This window comes from Pyxicephalus adspersus, chromosome 8 (genome assembly GCF_032062135.1).
Source record: "Pyxicephalus adspersus chromosome 8, UCB_Pads_2.0, whole genome shotgun sequence".
Lineage (NCBI taxonomy): Eukaryota > Metazoa > Chordata > Amphibia > Anura > Pyxicephalidae > Pyxicephalus > Pyxicephalus adspersus.
The window spans coordinates 42019506-42038300 of NC_092865.1; the positions used below are offsets into that span (position 1 = coordinate 42019506).

Genomic DNA, 18795 nt, shown 5'->3' on the forward strand with positions numbered 1-18795 from the left:
ATCTGAGCCTGCTTGCCTAAACATCCTGGGGGGACATTAGCGCAGGGCTGTGGACACAACAAAATTTGTGTTCATACGGGAGACATCAGAGTCAGAAGAAATACCCCACTGGGGGGCTTTTATGGCAACTTGAATTATTTGAGCCTATTCTTCATCTGTTAGGTTCCCACTTCATAGTACAACAATTAACAACTTTGCAGGATGGAGCCTTGTCATGGACCATTTTTTTCAGTATCCATAAATTTGAGATTTGGACTGTTAATCATGTCATTAAGTTGATATGCCTTTTCTAAAGAAAAGTTAAAACTACGACAATGACATTTAATTTTTGGGAACATGTTTTACAATGCCAAAATGGTCAGCTGTTTGATAATTGTTTTGGTATATATTTTATTTATTAAAACAATTTCATAAACATTCTCCAAGGCTAGTGGTTCCCGTTTTTCCCAGGTGTTTTAGATTATCTAACAAAAACAATGTTGTTTGCCATAAGCCAAACACTTCAGAACACCACAACCAAACTCCGTGTAAACGTGAGTCGTACTTCTCTACAGCAGGTCCTGGATGGTTTGTGAGGATAAAATGAGGGGAACAAATAACTAACTAAATAGTGGTTCATATATTTAAAATATTTTTTTTTTCAAAAATCTGTTTTCCTTTGTATGTTCTGTTTACTTTTTTTTTAGTTTATGTTCTATGGCAGTATAACATAACCACATTCAGGTGTTTAAATGTTTTCTATGGGAACTATAGCTTAAATACATTTGGATGATAATGTTGGTGAAGAATAGTTTGGTTATAAATGGCAAGCAATTGCTATTTACAGCTTTCCTAATTCAGTTGCCAGTTTTGTGATTGTTTAAAAAAAGTTATATACATTTGCTGTTTTTGATCAATATGAGCAATAAGATTAAGTATATCGGAGAGAGAAAAGAGAGAGAGAGAGAGTGTGTGTGTGTGTGTGTGTGTGTGTGTGTGTGTGTAAACAGGATTTTGTGGCTTTTTATGGCATGGTGTCTTTTCAAGCAACCCTGCTTTTGCGCTGCAATGTTGCTAGCTTCATAGAATGATTTCTTCATTTGTCATGATAAATTGTACTTTAAATTTGCATCTTACTCTGCTAGTATTGCGGGACCTGCTTTGACCAACGCTGGTTCTAAAACTGCCAGCTACATTTTATCAGTGATTTGCTATTATAATCAAGTTTAAATTGAAAAGATATGACCATTTAGTATTTTTTTCTATACCCTTTGTTTTGTTTTTTACCTCTAATGTACCCTTAGGCTGCAGTTTAAGGTAATAGCTATGTCATGACACAAAATGCTGTTAGTTCACTTTTGTCTAGAGACATTTATAAAAAAAATGTTTAAAGCTAAAAGTGACTTTAAGCAAAAAAGTAGAGTCCTCTCTAAGCGGAGCAAGAAGACAAACTTAGTTCCTCTTCCTGATCCTTGTGGGTTAATTAGTTTTTGTTAAATCTTTCCTTTATTTGCTGTGATTTTGCTGCTTGTAATCCCATTTTAAAAGAATCCTTTGCTAATCTGTGCTTTGCATTGGCTTTCTGCTTTGTGTTTTGTCTTGCTTCTGTTTGTCATGCCCATCCCCACCCTGCTTTCTTTCTCTGTTATGTGTAAATTTCTTACCCTTCCCAATCCTTACCTGTGGTGATTGCCATGAATTTGAAACAAAACTCGCATCCAAATTAAAAAAAAAAAAAAATCAATTACCCTGGCATGTGACTTGGCTTGATGACCACCTTCGCAAACCCTGTGTGTCTCCTGCAACGTCCTCTGATGACCTCCTGTTTCGCGTGGTTCGGCTGTGGTTGCATAAACGAACAGTTCACCCAAATATGGCCTTCTTGCTGATAGGTACCACTTCTGTGAAAAGTGCTTCAATGAGATCCAAGGGGAGAGTGTATCTCTTGGTGATGATCCAACACAGCCACAGACGTAAGTAACATTTTATGAAATACAGTTTTATTTTTGTACACCAGTCTATTTTTCTGATGTGGGCAGAGCCGTGGACCACCAAAATTTTCTTGCAGACCACCGGTTGATGAGAGCTGCACTAGACTGCACTTAAAGCTCACGACCATTTATTCACTAAGAAAGAATACAAAGTAATATGATATCCTAATAATATATACACATACACACTTATACAGTGTTCAGTCATACAGTCCTAGATTGCAGTGTCCACCATAGAGTAGTAATAAAATACCCTATTGGAAAAACCCATCATGTTTTGTAACCTAAATATCATGAAAACCTATATGTTTACTAAAAAGTTTATGTTAAAAAAAAAAAAAATATATATATATAAATATATATTTTTACATTTTTATTTTAAATATATTAATATATCATAAGTCGGTAAAATCAGAAAGTTTTGTTTAAAGGACCACTAGAGCTCTTGAAATTAGTTACTATTAGGCAATTACTATCTAGCAGCAAGGCAACAGCTCTTTTTTTTTTTTTTTTTTTTTTTTTTTCTAGTAGTTTTTAGCATTCATTAGGAAAAAAAGGCAACTGAGATTCAGAGTAAAATAAAGACAGAGCAAAGTGCATTTCTTTAGAGTTGATTAAGCCAAGAATGGTTACAGATGCAGGAAATAACTGGCCATCTGGTGTTTTGTAATCTTTGTACACGTATACGAATTTTACACATTGGAAGCTAGTTGGTTTAAATGTTAACATAAAATACAGAAATTTGGATATTAGACCTATGAATGTATTGAACAGTGTTTACTGAAAATTGTTTTCTTTTCATTCACTTTAGTACCATCAACAAAGATCAGTTTTCCAAGCAGAAAAATGATACTCTGGACCCAGAACAGTATGTAATCACTAAAAACAAAAAATCTGTGTCTTTTGAGTGTTTTTAAGTTGTAAATATGGAGTTGCTTTACTAATCTTGTTTAAGCTGTCAAAGTAAACTCACAGAAACAAGTTCAAATTGCAATAGAATTATCTTTTCAGTCAAGCATTTTATGTATTTAAGAACTTTTCAAAGTATGATCCTTCTTTACCACTTTTATATACTACTAACTCAATTTTGTACAGCTTCATAATATTGGTATGGATTAATTCCTAAAAAGCTTATTTTGTAACTGTATATTTTGAGATTCTTATTTTGGTTATACATGGTTATACATTTTGGTTATAAAGATACATATGTAATGCTGAGTTTTGTTTTAGGTTTGTGGACTGCTTAGAATGTGGTCGAAAAATGCACCAAATTTGTGTTCTTCATAATGAGACAATCTGGCCAACTGGGTAAATATTTGCTGCTTATATTCAGTCTTTGTTAAGCTGTTAATTTTTTTTTTTTTTTTTTTTAAGTTTACAAAAGATTTGCTGTGTTAAGAATAAATAACATGCTGCCCTACTTACAAAGATTTGTGGATTTACACCAGGTTTTAGAGTAGATAGAGTAGGCAAGAGTTAAATTTTTTCTCTCTCAATATTTTGTTTCCTTTCCTATTCACATTTATTAGTTGTCCCAATGGAACTGGTATTGAAAGACCCCAAAGAGCTGTTCTATTCCAATGACAATTGTGAAACTTTTTTTATTTTAATATTTTTATTTTTACATTTTTACAAAGTGGTCACAAGGTCAGAAAGAGTAATTCTCTGCATCTAAACCCCAAGTAAATACCTTCATACTCCAATTATATTTATCAGATTTACTTTACTACCTTTACTTTACTTGTTTTTTAAATTTCAGTAAGCGGATTTAATTAATTATATTTAATAGAGACCCCATATTTTTATTTTACACATCCTCTTCATTCAGAAATGATATATATATTTTTGGGGTTGAAGTAAATGTAATTGCATAAATGTGCAATTTGAAGGACCAGGTAGGACTTTAAAACTCCCTGGCAACTCCACCCCGAGTGTGGCTAGGGGTTACCGTTTTTGACACTGAAAAATATTCCCAAGCCACACTCGGGATTACTGCCAGGGAGGTTAATATTTGCATCAGAAAACATCACACATATATTTACATAATTGTAGATGTTGATACTCAAAACTACAGGTGTGTGTGTGTGTGTGTGTGTGTGTATAATGCTCTCTTAGGTCTTAACAGAAGAGATGTCTATTCACTTACCATTTTATCCACTGTGGGTAAATATACAGGGGTATGAGACTCATCTTAATACTGACTTTTACACTGACTGACTTTTTTTTTTATTTACCTTTTTGACTGTAGCTTTGTTTGTGATGGTTGTTTAAAGAAAAATGGTCAAACCAGAAAAGAGAACAAGTTTTCAGCAAAACGTAAGTGTCTTGGATTACAAGTTAAATTAATTCCTAAATATTGAAAGATTTTAACTAATCATTTCTCATTCTTTCAACAGGACTTCCAACTACAAGGTTAGGCACATTTTTAGAAAATCGAGTCAATGATTTTCTAAGGAGACAAGCTAACCCTGAGGCTGGAGAAGTTATTGTGCGTGTTGTCCATGCATCTGACAAAACAGTGGAGGTGAAACCTGGTATGAAAGCCAAGTAAGTAATACTGGAAAGGTTTTCTTATTTTGCACAAAACTTTCCAATAAGCATGCAAACTAGGGCTTTGACTTCTTCAAGCTAGTTCAGGTACATTATTGCCAGTTATTTAGACCAAGTAACTAGTATTTCAAAATGTCAGCAATAGTAACTCTACAATTTTCTCACTTTATGAATTTCTTTAACTCATTAGAGGAAACCAAGTGGTTGGTGGTATTTGGAACAAGCAGCCCCATACAAAATGTTAACTTTCTGAACAAGCAGTAACAACATTTTAAAGTAAAATATAAATCTTCATATTATATTACAAATGAGACTAATTCTTTACCTAAAACCAAAGTCAATTCTTAGCCTTTAGGAGTTAAATTACTGCCTACTGCTCTTTTTGTTTTTTGGGTTTTCTTTGAAAATTATCAGGTATTTTTTTTTTGTCCATTTTTGTTCATCTTAAATCAATGTACAGTGCTTTCAGATGTCCAGCATTTTGGATATTTCTGTAGCTAAGCTGTTCTACTCTGTATCATTTTCCAGACATTTGGTCTTTAGGATGCTGTTTGCTTCAATATGCTTTCCAACCAACTTTTGGGCCTTCGAGAAATCCTTCCTAAAATTAAAAAATGGGTTTTAGGTATACTTTGAGGGGTCTATTTAAAAATGTTTTACCCACAATTCTACTAAATTTACAAATGTTTACATTGGATTCAATTAGAAATTGTGTAAATTCTGAGTAAAACGGGTAAAACTGTGTAAATCAACTTCTACTCCTAGTTTATACATTTTTTCTAATTAAATCAAGTGTGAAACTTGTGCATTATTTAAGTACAAGAAGGGTGAATCTTGTGTGAAAACATTATTAAATAGACCCTTAGAAGTATGGGACCGCATCTACCTATTTACTAGATGGAGGTAAGCCAAGAAACTGTCAAGTAGAATTATGCAACCAATACTACTACTACTAATAGGAAGCCGGATTTAAGGAGGTTTAGTATAGACTAATAATCTTAATAGCATAATTTATGTGAAAGAAAAAACATAAGTACTATTGGTGTATCCCAGTTGTATACTTTTCTTGGCACTGACAAAAACAATATTACATTATTTTTTATTGGCTGGTTTCAGGTTTGTGGATTCAGGGGAAATGGCAGAGTCTTTTCCTTACCGTACGAAAGCACTTTTTGCTTTTGAAGAGGTAGATGGTGTTGAGTTGTGCTTTTTTGGCATGCATGTGCAGGAGTATGGGTCTGACTGCCCACCACCCAATCAAAGGTAGGTTTACAATTTTATTGCTCTTCTAATTTCTCATAATTGTTCTTATGTGTGACTAAATCCTAATATTCTTACTTCTAGGCGTGTATACATCTCTTATCTGGATAGTGTTCACTTTTTTCAACCAAAGGCCTTGAGGACAGCTGTCTACCATGAGATTTTAATTGGCTACCTTGAATATGTTAAGAAACTTGGGTAAGCTGATGCATTCCAAAATATTGTCAAAAATCAAATGTAAATGAGCCATATTAATACAGTTTACATAACTTCCAACTCATCTATACTACCACCCTACACAAAACATCTTGCACTTAACAAAAGCTAACCATATGTCTTTATAATGACTGTAAACCATTATTTTCTCAGCAAATATGAGTTTTCTTAACTTGAGCAGCTCTGATAGTTTTTGTTTTTTTTTTATTTAAGTTGTAGGTAAATATTGTTTGTTTTCCAAAAACATTTGAAGGTATCATCTTTTTCTCCCCCCACTAAGGGTTACCAAACAGGTTTTGATAGGCTGTAAGCAAAGCAACCTTATGAACCACATACAGGTCCCATTAACATAATGGATTTTTGCTAATAATTCAACATCAATACATCAATACATTTTAACAGGCAATTTGTAATTACTGATAAGTTTACATATATTTTTCTCCACAATAAGTTTATAAATGTAAATACTATAACGCCTTATCTGGTTACCTTTATTGAGGATAACCCCCCCCTTACTACTTTTGGCATTCAGGAGCTCAGTCAAGATTGACTTAGGTCAAATGCACGTTTTAATTTTCAAACAATGTAATGTCCTTAACTACATGTAAAGTATGTTATATGTAAGATGTTGGTTTATTTATCCCTGATTCATACTTTGAACATTCCCTGGTTTGTCAGTTGTCTGTTCGAATGGTTTTATGTTTAACTTCAGTTACGTAGCAAGATTTCTCTTTTTCACATCCATACGTAGGTTCACAACTGGACATATCTGGGCTTGTCCTCCTAGTGAAGGAGATGACTATATTTTTCATTGCCATCCTCTTGATCAGAAAATACCAAAACCCAAACGGTTGCAAGAATGGTATAAAAAAATGCTGGATAAATGTGTGTCAGAGCGCATCATTCATGACTACAAGGTAAATTATAATTTTAGTTTATGACATTAATATTGTTTATTCAAATATGCATCAAAAAGTTATGGCTATGAAAGCACCTAGTGTAAGTATATGTACCTATCAGTAAAGTTAAAAACAATCTCTAAATGTTCAATTTTGAAATAAAAACTTGCATGTATTACTTTAGTTAAAATTTAACATTAGCATTAAAAAGGAACCTTCACAGAGCCCCCAATCCCCACGCAATCAGGTTCCATTCGGTCCTGCATTGTCCCGGATTTTTTCTTATGTTATCCACCCTTTTATATTGGGTACCAAATGTGATATTAGGTCCATCCATTGTGATTCAGTTTTTTTTTCCCTAGTATGTATATTCTTTAAATTTGCTTTTTTGTTTCTTTATAAAATACCATGTGATCCTACCAGGAATGGCTTTGTTCAGGCATTTCTTGTTATATGATGGTAACTGTCCCCCAGTTGTATTCTTCCATTGTCACACATGCCTCTGAAAGTAGCCATCTGGGGACGCAGGTGTGATTAACTTCTGTCACTGTCAGGAAAGCATTTCTTAAAAATAAGCAGCTGACAACACACTGAGCATGTAGGCATAAGACTAAGAGGCTGAGGGAGATCAGCAGCATGAAGGTGAAAAGGTAATAATAGTTTTTTTATGAAAAATCCCAGCACCATATACGGTGCTTTAGTAAAATGAGGTGGACATTTATAAAGCGTCTTGAAGTTGGAACAGTAAAATGCACATCTATATTAAGGTGCACTGTGGTGCTTTATAAATGTGTGTTCTTTTATGTACTGGTGGATGCCCACTAGAATTTACAGTTGTGCACAAATATACATTATTCGAAGTATAGAAGAACTAAAAAAAAAAAAAGGTAGCAATTTCACAGAAAAATGTTGAACATTATTCAGACTTTATTTATTTATTTTTTTGTTTCAGGATATCTTCAAACAAGCAACAGAGGACAGGCTTACTAGTGCCAAGGAGTTGCCATACTTTGAAGGGGATTTTTGGCCAAATGTTTTGGAGGAGTCTATCAAGGAGTTAGAACAAGAAGAAGAGGAAAGAAAGAGAGAGGAAAATACTGTAAATGATGAAAGCGTTGAGGTGATATTTTTTTTTCTCCTAATTTTACCTTTAATAAATTACTTGCTTAAATCTTTTTAATATTGCTATTGTGTTAGAAACTAGCTGAGACCCTAGTTTTGACTTAATTTACACTAGTGTGTTGTTTGCATGTTTCCACAGCACAAAGTATTAACTCGGCATTACTGCATCACATTCACCCCAACAAATATTTGTGGTGTGCTTTTATGGGCATATCATGCCTGAATTTGGGTGTTTTACTCATTAAATATAAAGAAAGGAACACAGCCTACCTGCTGAGTAGTATAGGTTTTTGTCCAAGCATTGCTCGATTGTACCAGTGACTTTTTTTTATCTGTAATCTGGTGTTTTTGGAAAACCCCATTCTAGTGCTGCTCAAACAGCCTCTCTTGGACTCAGTCACTACTAAGAAGTTTACATCAGTTTCAAGTCTCACCTAAACCTCCCTTGATGTATTGGGTAAGACTACATCTAAAGGCTCTTGTATGATCTCTAAATAAGGCTGTCAAACGACAGTCCTCAAGGACTACGTCAAGTAAAATGATAATAGTGTGTATTGGTACGGCAAGGGATTTTAACAACCAGATATTGATTACTTTTTCTGTTTAGGTAGCTTTCAAGTTGGTGAAAATCAAAGCCATTGGCTTTGGCAGGATAGAACCTGTGTATGTATAGATATACAAAATAATATTTTTTACCTAAGTTAACATTTTCTTTTCTTCTCCCCAATGACATTCATGACAGGTTGGAAAAGGGGATAGCAAGAGTGCAAAGAAAAAAAACAACAAAAAGACCAGTAAAAATAAAAGCAGTCTGAGCAGAGGGAGCAAGAAGAAACCTGGTATGCCTAGTGTTTGCAATGACTTGTCACAAAAGCTGTATGCTACAATGGAAAAACACAAAGAGGTAAGTGTTTTCTGAAGCAGTTGATGACATTCTAACAATTGAGTTGATTTTACAAAGGTTAGCCACACAGACAGTGGGAATTTAGATCATCCATTTGAAATTATTTTGATTACAGTTTTGCACGAATTCCAAGGGTTTGTTCAATTATTTTTAAATCTGCAGCTTGGATTAAAACGGTACTGTTTTTTTCTGCCAAGAAGTTCCTGATCCAGACACTTCCTTTTATAGATCAAGAATACTTGGTGTGCTTTCCCATTGGAGATTACAAGTGACCCTGCCAACACATTTTGCAAATGCATGTTCCACTGGTGTCCCCAAATGGCAGTACTCTGGATATTTCCATAAGATCTTTCTCATTGCCATGTTCTCAGGGGACAAAGTTATAATGCAGATGCTGGGGAAAGAACACAACTATTCCAGAATGTTTCTGACACACCAAGGATTTTGCTAAGTCTTCATTTCTCAATTCATACATCAATGTCTACTCATCATTGCTATTGAACTATCTGTTTTAAACTGATGGGTCTGATAGAATATTAGGATGTGGCACTTTGTGTTTCTCTATTTGATGTACATTTTGTTAATTTTTGTCAATGTTATTTTTCCTTTCTTTTAAATAAAATGTTTAAAAAAAAAAAAGTAGATGGAAAGCTATTGAAAAAAAGAGGCTAGTGCTGATAGGAAAGAAAGCTAAGAAATATGAAAACCGAAAAAAAGAGCCAATTGTTTGATATGTAGTAAATGAAAATGTACTTAAATTAAAAAAATTGGTAATGCTTTAGGACATTAAAAAAAACTTTTCCTTTTTTCCAGGTCTTTTTTGTTATCCGTTTAATTGCTGGGCCTACTGCCAACTCCCTTCCTCCAGTTGTTGAACCGGATCCCTTAATTCCTTGTGACCTAATGGATGGACGTGATGCCTTTCTAACTCTTGCGAGGGACAAACACTTGGAATTCTCCTCTATGCGTAGGGCCAAATGGTCTACTATGTGCATGCTAGTGGAACTTCATACCCAAAGCCAGGACAGATTTGTCTACACTTGCAATGAATGCAAGCACCATGTGGAGACACGATGGCATTGTACAGTATGTGAGGTAAATACATCATTATTTAGATAATGGTAGCTGTCTTTGGTTTTCTAGATTTACTTTTTAAATATCATTATCATATAATAGTAAATCATCTTTTAAATTAAATCATCTTTTAAATCAAAATCTAAGTATAATTAGTTTTACTGAACATAAGTATAATCTCTGTATGGGGGGCCTATGTGTGAATTTATATTCTAATGTAAAATTTTCTGTTTCTCTTTTTAGGATTATGATTTGTGCATCACGTGTTACAGTACAAAAACCCATGAACATAAAATGGAAAAACTTGGTCTTGGCTTGGATGATGAGAGTAGCAATCAGCAGGCGGCGGCAACACAAAGCCCTGGAGATTCCCGTAGGCTAAGTATTCAACGCTGTATCCAGTCCCTGGTTCATGCTTGCCAGTGTCGCAATGCAAACTGCTCCCTGCCATCATGCCAAAAGATGAAGAGAGTGGTACAGCATACAAAGGGCTGTAAACGCAAGACAAACGGAGGATGCCCAATATGCAAGCAACTTATAGCACTTTGTTGCTATCATGCCAAACACTGTCAGGAGAACAAATGCCCTGTGCCCTTCTGCCTCAACATAAAACATAAGCTTCGGCAGCAGCAATTGCAGCACAGGCTTCAACAGGCACAGATGTTGCGCAGGCGTATGGCTAGTATGCAAAGAACAGGGGTAGCAGGTGTTCAGCAAAGTCTTCCTTCCCCAAATTCAACTGGTCCAGCAACACCAACTGGACAGCAGCCCCCTATATCACATACTCCTCAATCGCAATCTCAACCCCAACCACTTCCTTGTAATACTGTACAACCGTATGGTATGCAGCATGCTCATCCCTCCAGCTGTATGCCACAGGGAAATCCAGCTACACAAGTAACACCACCCACATCCCAGGCAGGATCAGTCCAACCTTCTGGTCCTCCTCCAGCTGCAGTGGAGATGGCTATGCAGATTCAAAGGGCAGCAGAAACTCAAAGACAAATGGCAAAGTCGCAGCTTTTTTCACCTCCAATGTCAAATTCTCACCAAATGCAGCCCATGAACACAATGCAGTCTGCAGGTATGAGCACACAAGGATTACGAGGACCAATTCTAATGGATTCTGGGATGAGACCTACAGGAATGGCACAGTCACACCAGCCTTCATTACCCCCACAACTACCACGGGTACAGAATAGAGCGCAAGTCATGCAGCATAACATGCAAAGACCACCTGTAATGCCTGTACAGCAAGGACAACAAATGAACATTTCTCCGCAGGCTGGTATGGGTCAGATTCCTGGAGCAGCCCAGGGAAAACAAAGCTCCTTGCCACAAGCTGCCCTTCTTCGTACTTTGCGATCCCCTAGTTCCCCAATGCAACAACAACAGGTACTTAATATACTGCACTCCAATCCCCAGCTATTAGCTGCTTTTATTAAACAAAGGGCAGCTAAATATGCCAACAGTCAGGTTTTACAGAGTGCTGGAAATATGCCTGGGATGCCCTCCCAAGGAAGTCTACCCCATGTCATGCATCCCAATGCAAGCATGCAAAATGTGAGCCCCATGCAGACAGTAGGACAAAGGACATCTATGCCTCCGCAGCCTCAGGCTCCTCAGCCACAGACTATTCAGCCTCCATCATCTCAACAGGCCATAGCAGGATTGAATTCACAGGGCCAACCAATGAATATCAACCATGCTGCCATGTCTCCACAGTTTCGGGAGCTTCTGATGCGACGCCAGCAAATGATGCAGCAACAGCAAGGATCTGGTGCCGGGATGATAAATCACAACCAATTTCAGCAACACCAAGTCATGAGCGGTTATTCACAACAGCAGCGAATTCAACATCATATGCAAATGCAACAAGGTGGTATTGGGCAAATGAACCAGTTACCACAAGGAATGATAAGTGATACAAATGGTAACATGCAGACTTTTAATCAGCGGCTTTTGCACCAACAAGTGGGATCTCCAGCACAACAAAATCTCATGAGTCCACAGCAACATATGTTGCCAGGTCCAGCCCAGTCTCCTCATTTACAGGGCCAGCAGCTTCCACCTTCACTAAGCAACCAAGTGCGTTCCCCTCAGCCAGTATCCTCTCCCCGATCCCAGCCACCTCACTCGAGTCCATCACCTTGTATGCAACCCCAACCCTCTCCTCACAATGTTTCTCCACAGGCAAACTCTCCTCGTACAAGCATAGTTGTTGGACAGGGAAACCCTGTGGATCAAGGGCATTATGGGAGCCCAGATCGCACAAACATGTTGTCTCAGTTATCTAGTCTTCATGGAGGGGGAATATCTGACTTGGGTTTAAGTACAGATAATTCGGACCTTAATTCCAGCCTACCACAGAATACACTAGACATCCACTAAAAGCAGTATAAAAGTAGTCAAATATGATTCTTCTTTACTTGGACATAAAGACTATAACGAAACTTAAGAAAAAAAATTTATTTTGTCTCATATTGACTTTTTATACAAAAGAACATCTGTTTCTTTACTGGGATTTGGGAGGGTGAGTGGAAATTTAGGATTTGTAAATATTTTTTTAGAATATATATGTATAATTTTTTGTAATATTGAAAGACTCTGATGTATAAAAACCTACAGAGTGTTGGGAAGGGCATATATTAATATTCCTGTTTTTTGTTGTTGTTATTATCGCAAAGAGAATATATTTTCAGTGGCTGGGCCAGCCTCATGACCTTTTTTCCCTCTGCTAAGATATTCAGTGCATTTCTCATTATTTCAGATGATTCATCTGTTTGTTCTTTTTCGTGTTTACTGTTTTTTCGTTTTTATTTTGTCTTTTTTTTTTTTTTTTTTTATTAAAAATGTCTTGTTTTATTTGATGTTTGATGTTTTTTTCTGTAGTCCAATCTTTACTTATGTTTGTGTCAATATGTTAGCTTTTGTATTTAATCTATGTTAAGATAAATATTTTCACCACCCACTAAATATTGCTGCATTCACCAACTTTTCATCTGCTGTGGCCATGCTACTAGTATATTCATTTTGGGTTTTTTATTACTTACTGTGTATATATAGTGAAAGAAGCCAAAAACTGTTAAATGATATTTTTCCAGGCGTCCTTCAAAGTGTTTGAGCCACAGCAGAAAGTTGTTTTTTTTTTCTTTATTTTTTTTTTTTTTTTTATGTTTGTCCTTACATTAGGGAAACAATTGATTAATTTCTTGGTATTGATATTGGCATGTGATGAGAGCGAGAGAGAGAGAGCTGTGCTGCAAACAGAAATCCTCAGGGGTAGTTGAATGCTGTTTGAAGATTACAATCTTAGTGGGTGCAAGGCTTATTAGGAATGTTTATTTATACTTAGCCTTGTTTCCCCTCCTAAAGAACCCCACAAAATGCTTTGCTAAGGCAGTCATTAATGGTATTATGTCCACAACTTTCAGATGGGCTAAATGCTTTAAAGTTCAGCTTCAGCCAAAGCTTTTCTGTTCCCATGTTTGAATAGAGGAGGGAAGAGTTAGAATCTTTGTCAGGTATTTATTTCTGTGTTCCTATTGTAGAGATCCAACTTTTGATTTTGTCTTGGTGACCATTGTCAATAAAACAAAGTAGTGGTGAGGACCAGAGTTTTTTGGTTGTCACTGACAGTTAAAGAAAATATAGAATCCAGTGGGCACACCTGTTGTGACAACAGTTTCAGGCAAGTCTCTCATAGAATAATTGAAGTAGGCGCTCTCAGATAGGGACTCAGAAAGAAACAAACAAAGGTTTAAACTCTTCTTCACTCTGTCTTATCGAAAAAAAGTCTCTGAAGTTCTACCCTAATTAAGGATGTGTATACATAATTGTGTGTGTAACACACACACTCTGAATGTGTGTGCATTATATCACAAACTCCCCCACCCTAAGAGGTAGCTGAAAGTAGTAGGATGTGAGACTTTTATTGCTAGCTTTCTCTGGTAATCTGGTTGGCAAACAAGTGAAATGGGCTAGTCTTTCTGTGTCCGCCCTCCCATCTGATAATACAGTGTAAATTATGCATTGAACATGGGGTCTCCTGAATTTAAATCACTGTACATATTGTTGAAATTTGTTTATTACTTATGTATAAATAAACTGCGTGAGACAGACCTGATGTTGATTTGTGGTATCTTTACCTAATATAATGTATACAGTGAATAGAATTCTTGCACTTGCAGGTACATTTAAAACACTGCACATATCCTGATTGCCCTCTTCCCACAATCTAAGCCAACTCACCCTCTCCCACAAGTTCATACTTGATGAGATCCAATGGTTGCAGTTCTACTATTTGTATAAATTACGTTCACTGTGCTAGTCATACATGTACATTACTGGTTCATTTACCTCCGTGGGACTAACCTCGGGACACAACCCTGTAGAAGGCAGACGCGGCTAGGAAGACCTAAAGCCTTGGATGTAAACAAGCAGCAGAAATGTGGACTCTTGCAATGCAACTGTATTAGGGGAGTCTGTGTGACGCGCATTTGGCCTTTTGTATTTCAAAGTTTGAAACCGTAATATACAGGATGGATAGCAAAAATAATAAATAAGAATGTTTATATATAAAAACAAATCTAAATTGTCATTAGTAAAAACAATCAGATTTCATATCCCAGCAGAACATGGGCAAATGAGTTAACACATTTCACTGAATTATCTTCAGAGCCATAGAGTAACAAAAGGAAAACCTAAGATCATCGTAAAGGAACTAATGGGTCATAATACTTTGTTTACATAAAGCAAGGAGGAGAAATTTAAAGCCATTCACATACACAGAAAATGGACAAGCATAATTAAAAAAAAAAATAAAATTGGCTTACTGCAGATCAAGAGCACCATATGTGCACCATCAATCCTCCATGGGAATAGCGTTGAAAGCAAAATAGGCAGTTGAGCTCCAAAAATAAATAACAACATAGAAGAGTGTTAAAGATTCAATAAATTTTTGTATCTCGAGACTTTAGAGCAGAGTTTCTCAATCTTTTTAACACTGATGCTCTTGAAATACAGATAGTCAAAACATCTTTGGTGTCAGTTAAATTGACCTTTGTCATAAACTGCATTGCTCAAAGAATCCCACTGAAGGAACCATTTCCCCATATTCTCATGTAAGGAATTTATCACATGGATAAAGCCGCACACACGGGATACTGCTGCACACATGGGAATAATGTCGCACATATCGCTTAAATACCGCACATACAGGGATAATGTCGCCACATTGGGTTAAAGCCACACACACAGACATAATGTCCCGCATATGGGGATAATGCCGCACACACAAAGATAATGCCGCGCATACAGGGATAATGCCGCACATATAGGGATAATACCAAACATACAGGGATAATGCCGCACACGCAGGGAAAATGCTGCACATGCAGGGATAACGCAGCACATGCAGGGATAACGCAGCACATACAGGGATAATGCCGCACATACAGGGATAATGCCGCACATACAGACATAATGCTGCACACACAGATATAATGCAACACACACACAGGGATAGTGCTGCACATACATGGATAATGCTACACATACATAGATTATGCCACACATACAGGGATAATACCAAACATACACGGATAATGCTGCACACGGGGATAATTCCGCACATACAGGGATAATGCCGTACATATAGGGACAATGCACACACACAGGAATAACGCAGCACATACGGGGTTAACGCCTCACATACAGACAAAATGCTGCACATACAGACATAACGCCACACATACCTGGATAATGCTGCATATATAAGGATAATGCCACACAAACTGGAATAATACGGCACATACAGGGATAATGTCGCATACACGGGGAAAATGCCGCACATAAAGGCATATGCCGCATACACGGGGATAATGCCGCACATACATGGATAATGCAGCGCATACAGAGATAATGCCGCACACAATAAAGGGATAATGCCGCACATACAGGAATGATGCTGCACATAAAGTGATAATGCGGTACACACAGGGATAATGTGCATGAAAAGGCTGCAATTCTGTGTATAGACTTTTTGTAAACCCACAGCGTGTAACGGATAAGTATACATACATAGCATACATAGCATACATATGTGTTGTGCAATGTACATTGTATTCATTACAGAACAAACTAAGCGATTATAAAATGAAATGTTTCTTTATGAAGTAAGGGCTGTTGGGATTGATGACGTAATCGTCATGTGACACAGGCAGGAAGTGTCCCAGCAATAGAAATCATTGTAACAGATTAGCGGCCGCTGGGAGCATTACAAGTCCGGGCTGACAGTGTGCAGGTATCTGGGTACAAGGAGCTTCCTCTATCCGTGTGTACCGGGCATTATCTGCCAGGAGGATGTAACAGGTTGGCACCTAGGAGAAAAGAGAAGCGTGTGTGTAAATATTATACATATTGTCCTCCATTGTTCACCTCCCCATGAGGCAGGGACAGCAGCCGGTGTCCTGTAATCCTAGCACATTGTCTCAGGGTGACAGCATTGGGCATGGGGAGTGAATGTTATCACCTTAATTGGGCATGGGGAGTGAATGTTGTCACCTTGAATGGGCATGGGGAGTGAATGTTATCAACTAGAATGGGCATAAGGAGTGAATGTTGTCACCATAAATGGACATGGGGACTGAATGTTATCACCTAGAATGGGCAGAAGGGAGTGAATGTTGTCACCTAGAATGGGCATGGAGAGTGAATGGTATCACTTAGAATGGGCATGGGGAGTGAATGTTGTCACCTAGAATGTGCATGGGGAGTGAATGTTATAACCTAGTGTGGGTATGAGGAGTGAATGTTGTTACCTTGAATGGGCATGAGGAGTGAATGTTATCACCTAGAATGGGCACCTGGAGTGAATGTTGTCATCTTGAATGGTCATGGCAGTGAATGTTGTCTTCTAGAATGGGAAGTATTACTAGCAGTATCATAAGATGAAACAATAAGGGAAGAAAGCTAAAGTAAATAAACTAACATGTGCAGCCACCATAAAACTACACTTTTGTTCTTGACTAGTTGCATAGTTAGTCAGGTTGGAAAAAGACATCTCGTATGTCCACTAGGAACCACTATGGCTATAAACAGCCCAGATATAAAACCCTATAGGACATAGTTGGTCCAGAGGAAGGCAAAATAAATCCCTGGTATAATTTGCTACAACAGGAAAAAAATCTTCCTTAATTAATTCCTTATTCCATGAGGCAATCTGATGTTCCGTGGATCAACATTCACTGATATTTTTACATTAAAGCCATAATACCCAGTTATATTCTGTGCTTCTAGAAATCATCCAGCTTTTTCTCAAAGCAATCTATAGTAGTTGCTGAAACTACTTCCTGAGGGAGCCGATTCCACATTTTCACAGACCTTACAGTGAAGAATCCCTTCCTTATCCAGAGCTTAAACTTCTTTTCCTCCAGACTCATATCCCCCCTTAAACGTCTCATCTCAAGGGAGAATAGATTCAGTTCAGCTAATCTCTCCTCATAGCTGAGCTCCTCCATTCCCTGAAATAGTATGTAGCATTGTGGAAATTGTTTGGAGTCTATGTTATGGTGTCTCTTATCTCTCCAGGGATCCTAGAATAAATGGCCATTATCGATTTCTAAATAGATCTGATAGACCAGCACCCCTGGGCAGTTGATGTCCCCGCAACAATCAGAAGTGCCCAAAATGACTATTTTTCAGTTTGATTTAGCTGCATATTTGGGATTCATATATCTCTTCTAATTTCTCTTTGCCTTGCAGATTTTTTATAGTGGAATTGACTGTTTATCTGGAAATCTCAACTGGGTTTGGTCATCAGATTGCAAAGTAGATTCACTTGAAACATTTCAAAATTATTATCCGTCATGTCCTTAGGGTTTGGTAAACACCTCATTAAGCCATCAGTTACTTTCTTGAAGACTGAATTATCCTTTGCCTTTGTGAACAGAAAGCCTGTGGTACCTGGACATGTCCTGGTCTGTCCGCTGCGACCTGCAAAGCGTTTTAGGGACCTGTGGCCTGAAGAAGTTAATGACCTTTTTAACACAGTGCAGAGAGTTTCAAATGTTGTGGAGACCCACTTTGGTGGCACATCTTTAACCATTTCAATCCAGGATGGTCCAGATGCTGGACAGACTGTCAACCATGTTCATGTGCACATCCTACCCAGGAAACCTGGAGACTTTGAAAGAAATGATCAAATATATGAAGTTTTGCAAGAACATGACAAGGAAGGACAAGACACTCCAGACAAATGGAGATCAGAAGAAGACATGGAAATAGAGGCTGCATCACTTAGAAAATATTTCTAAGTCTTTGTGACATTCCTTAACAGTTCCTTGCATCTTGGAATATCCGTTTGATATCACCTTCTTTAACAATTTAAACTCTATACACCAATCATATGTGGCAGGAATTGTTTAATAAATCCATTACTTCCAAGATTTTCTACAACCTAGGTAACTGGAAATAAATTTCCAGGAGTACATTTAAACATTAAAATGGCAAACTGCATGTAAATGTAATAAAAATATATATATGGGTTTTCCATTAAACATTAAAGAGCTTTTACTGTTCTAGTGGTCTTTTCAAAGTGCTGTTAATCTTTTGGTAGTATAAAATGTATTGTAACAAAAATGTAATTCATCAATTGCAAAGGCAGCAATGTGTATCCTAGGTCAATACTAATTGGATTTCTCTAGTCCTAAATCCTAGTTGTGTCAGTGTCCAGGATATTGTTACCTACATTATAGGGATCAACATTTGAATGAGTTCACCCTCTTCTATTGTGCTGTTA

The 18795-nt window shown here is 37.0% G+C and overlaps 2 protein-coding genes across 5 annotated transcripts in view; both read left to right on the plus strand.

The window, feature by feature from the left end:
* The window catches only part of EP300 (E1A binding protein p300), a 40682-nt gene extending 26566 nt beyond the window's left edge, over positions 1-14116 (plus strand). The window contains exons 20-31 of one of the 2 annotated variants that reach the window (XM_072420181.1): positions 1842-1952; positions 2782-2838; positions 3201-3278; positions 4219-4286; positions 4367-4517; positions 5637-5783; positions 5865-5978; positions 6748-6913; positions 7848-8015; positions 8760-8921; positions 9735-10016; positions 10239-14116. In XM_072420181.1, the coding sequence (XP_072276282.1) occupies positions 1842-1952; positions 2782-2838; positions 3201-3278; positions 4219-4286; positions 4367-4517; positions 5637-5783; positions 5865-5978; positions 6748-6913; positions 7848-8015; positions 8760-8921; positions 9735-10016; positions 10239-12386 (3652 nt within the window). In that variant the 3' untranslated portion in view covers positions 12387-14116. The remainder of the gene's footprint in view (positions 1-1841; positions 1953-2781; positions 2839-3200; positions 3279-4218; positions 4287-4366; positions 4518-5636; positions 5784-5864; positions 5979-6747; positions 6914-7847; positions 8016-8759; positions 8922-9734; positions 10017-10238) is intronic. The other variant, XM_072420182.1, reaches the window with a different exon arrangement.
* A 2106-nt stretch (positions 14117-16222) lies between these two features.
* On the plus strand, positions 16223-18574 carry FHIT (fragile histidine triad diadenosine triphosphatase). Of its 3 annotated transcripts, none has more exons than XM_072420200.1 (2): positions 16223-16299; positions 17760-18574. In XM_072420200.1, the coding sequence occupies exon 2, from the start codon at positions 17864-17866 to the stop codon at positions 18308-18310; it is 447 nt and encodes a 148-aa protein (XP_072276301.1). In that variant the 5' UTR covers positions 16223-16299; positions 17760-17863; the 3' UTR covers positions 18311-18574. The 3 variants fall into 3 exon arrangements, with proteins under 3 accessions (XP_072276301.1, XP_072276299.1, XP_072276300.1); XM_072420198.1 differs by having other exon boundaries at positions 16238-16367; XM_072420199.1 differs by having other exon boundaries at positions 16252-16393.
* Positions 18575-18795: the final 221 nt, after the last annotated feature.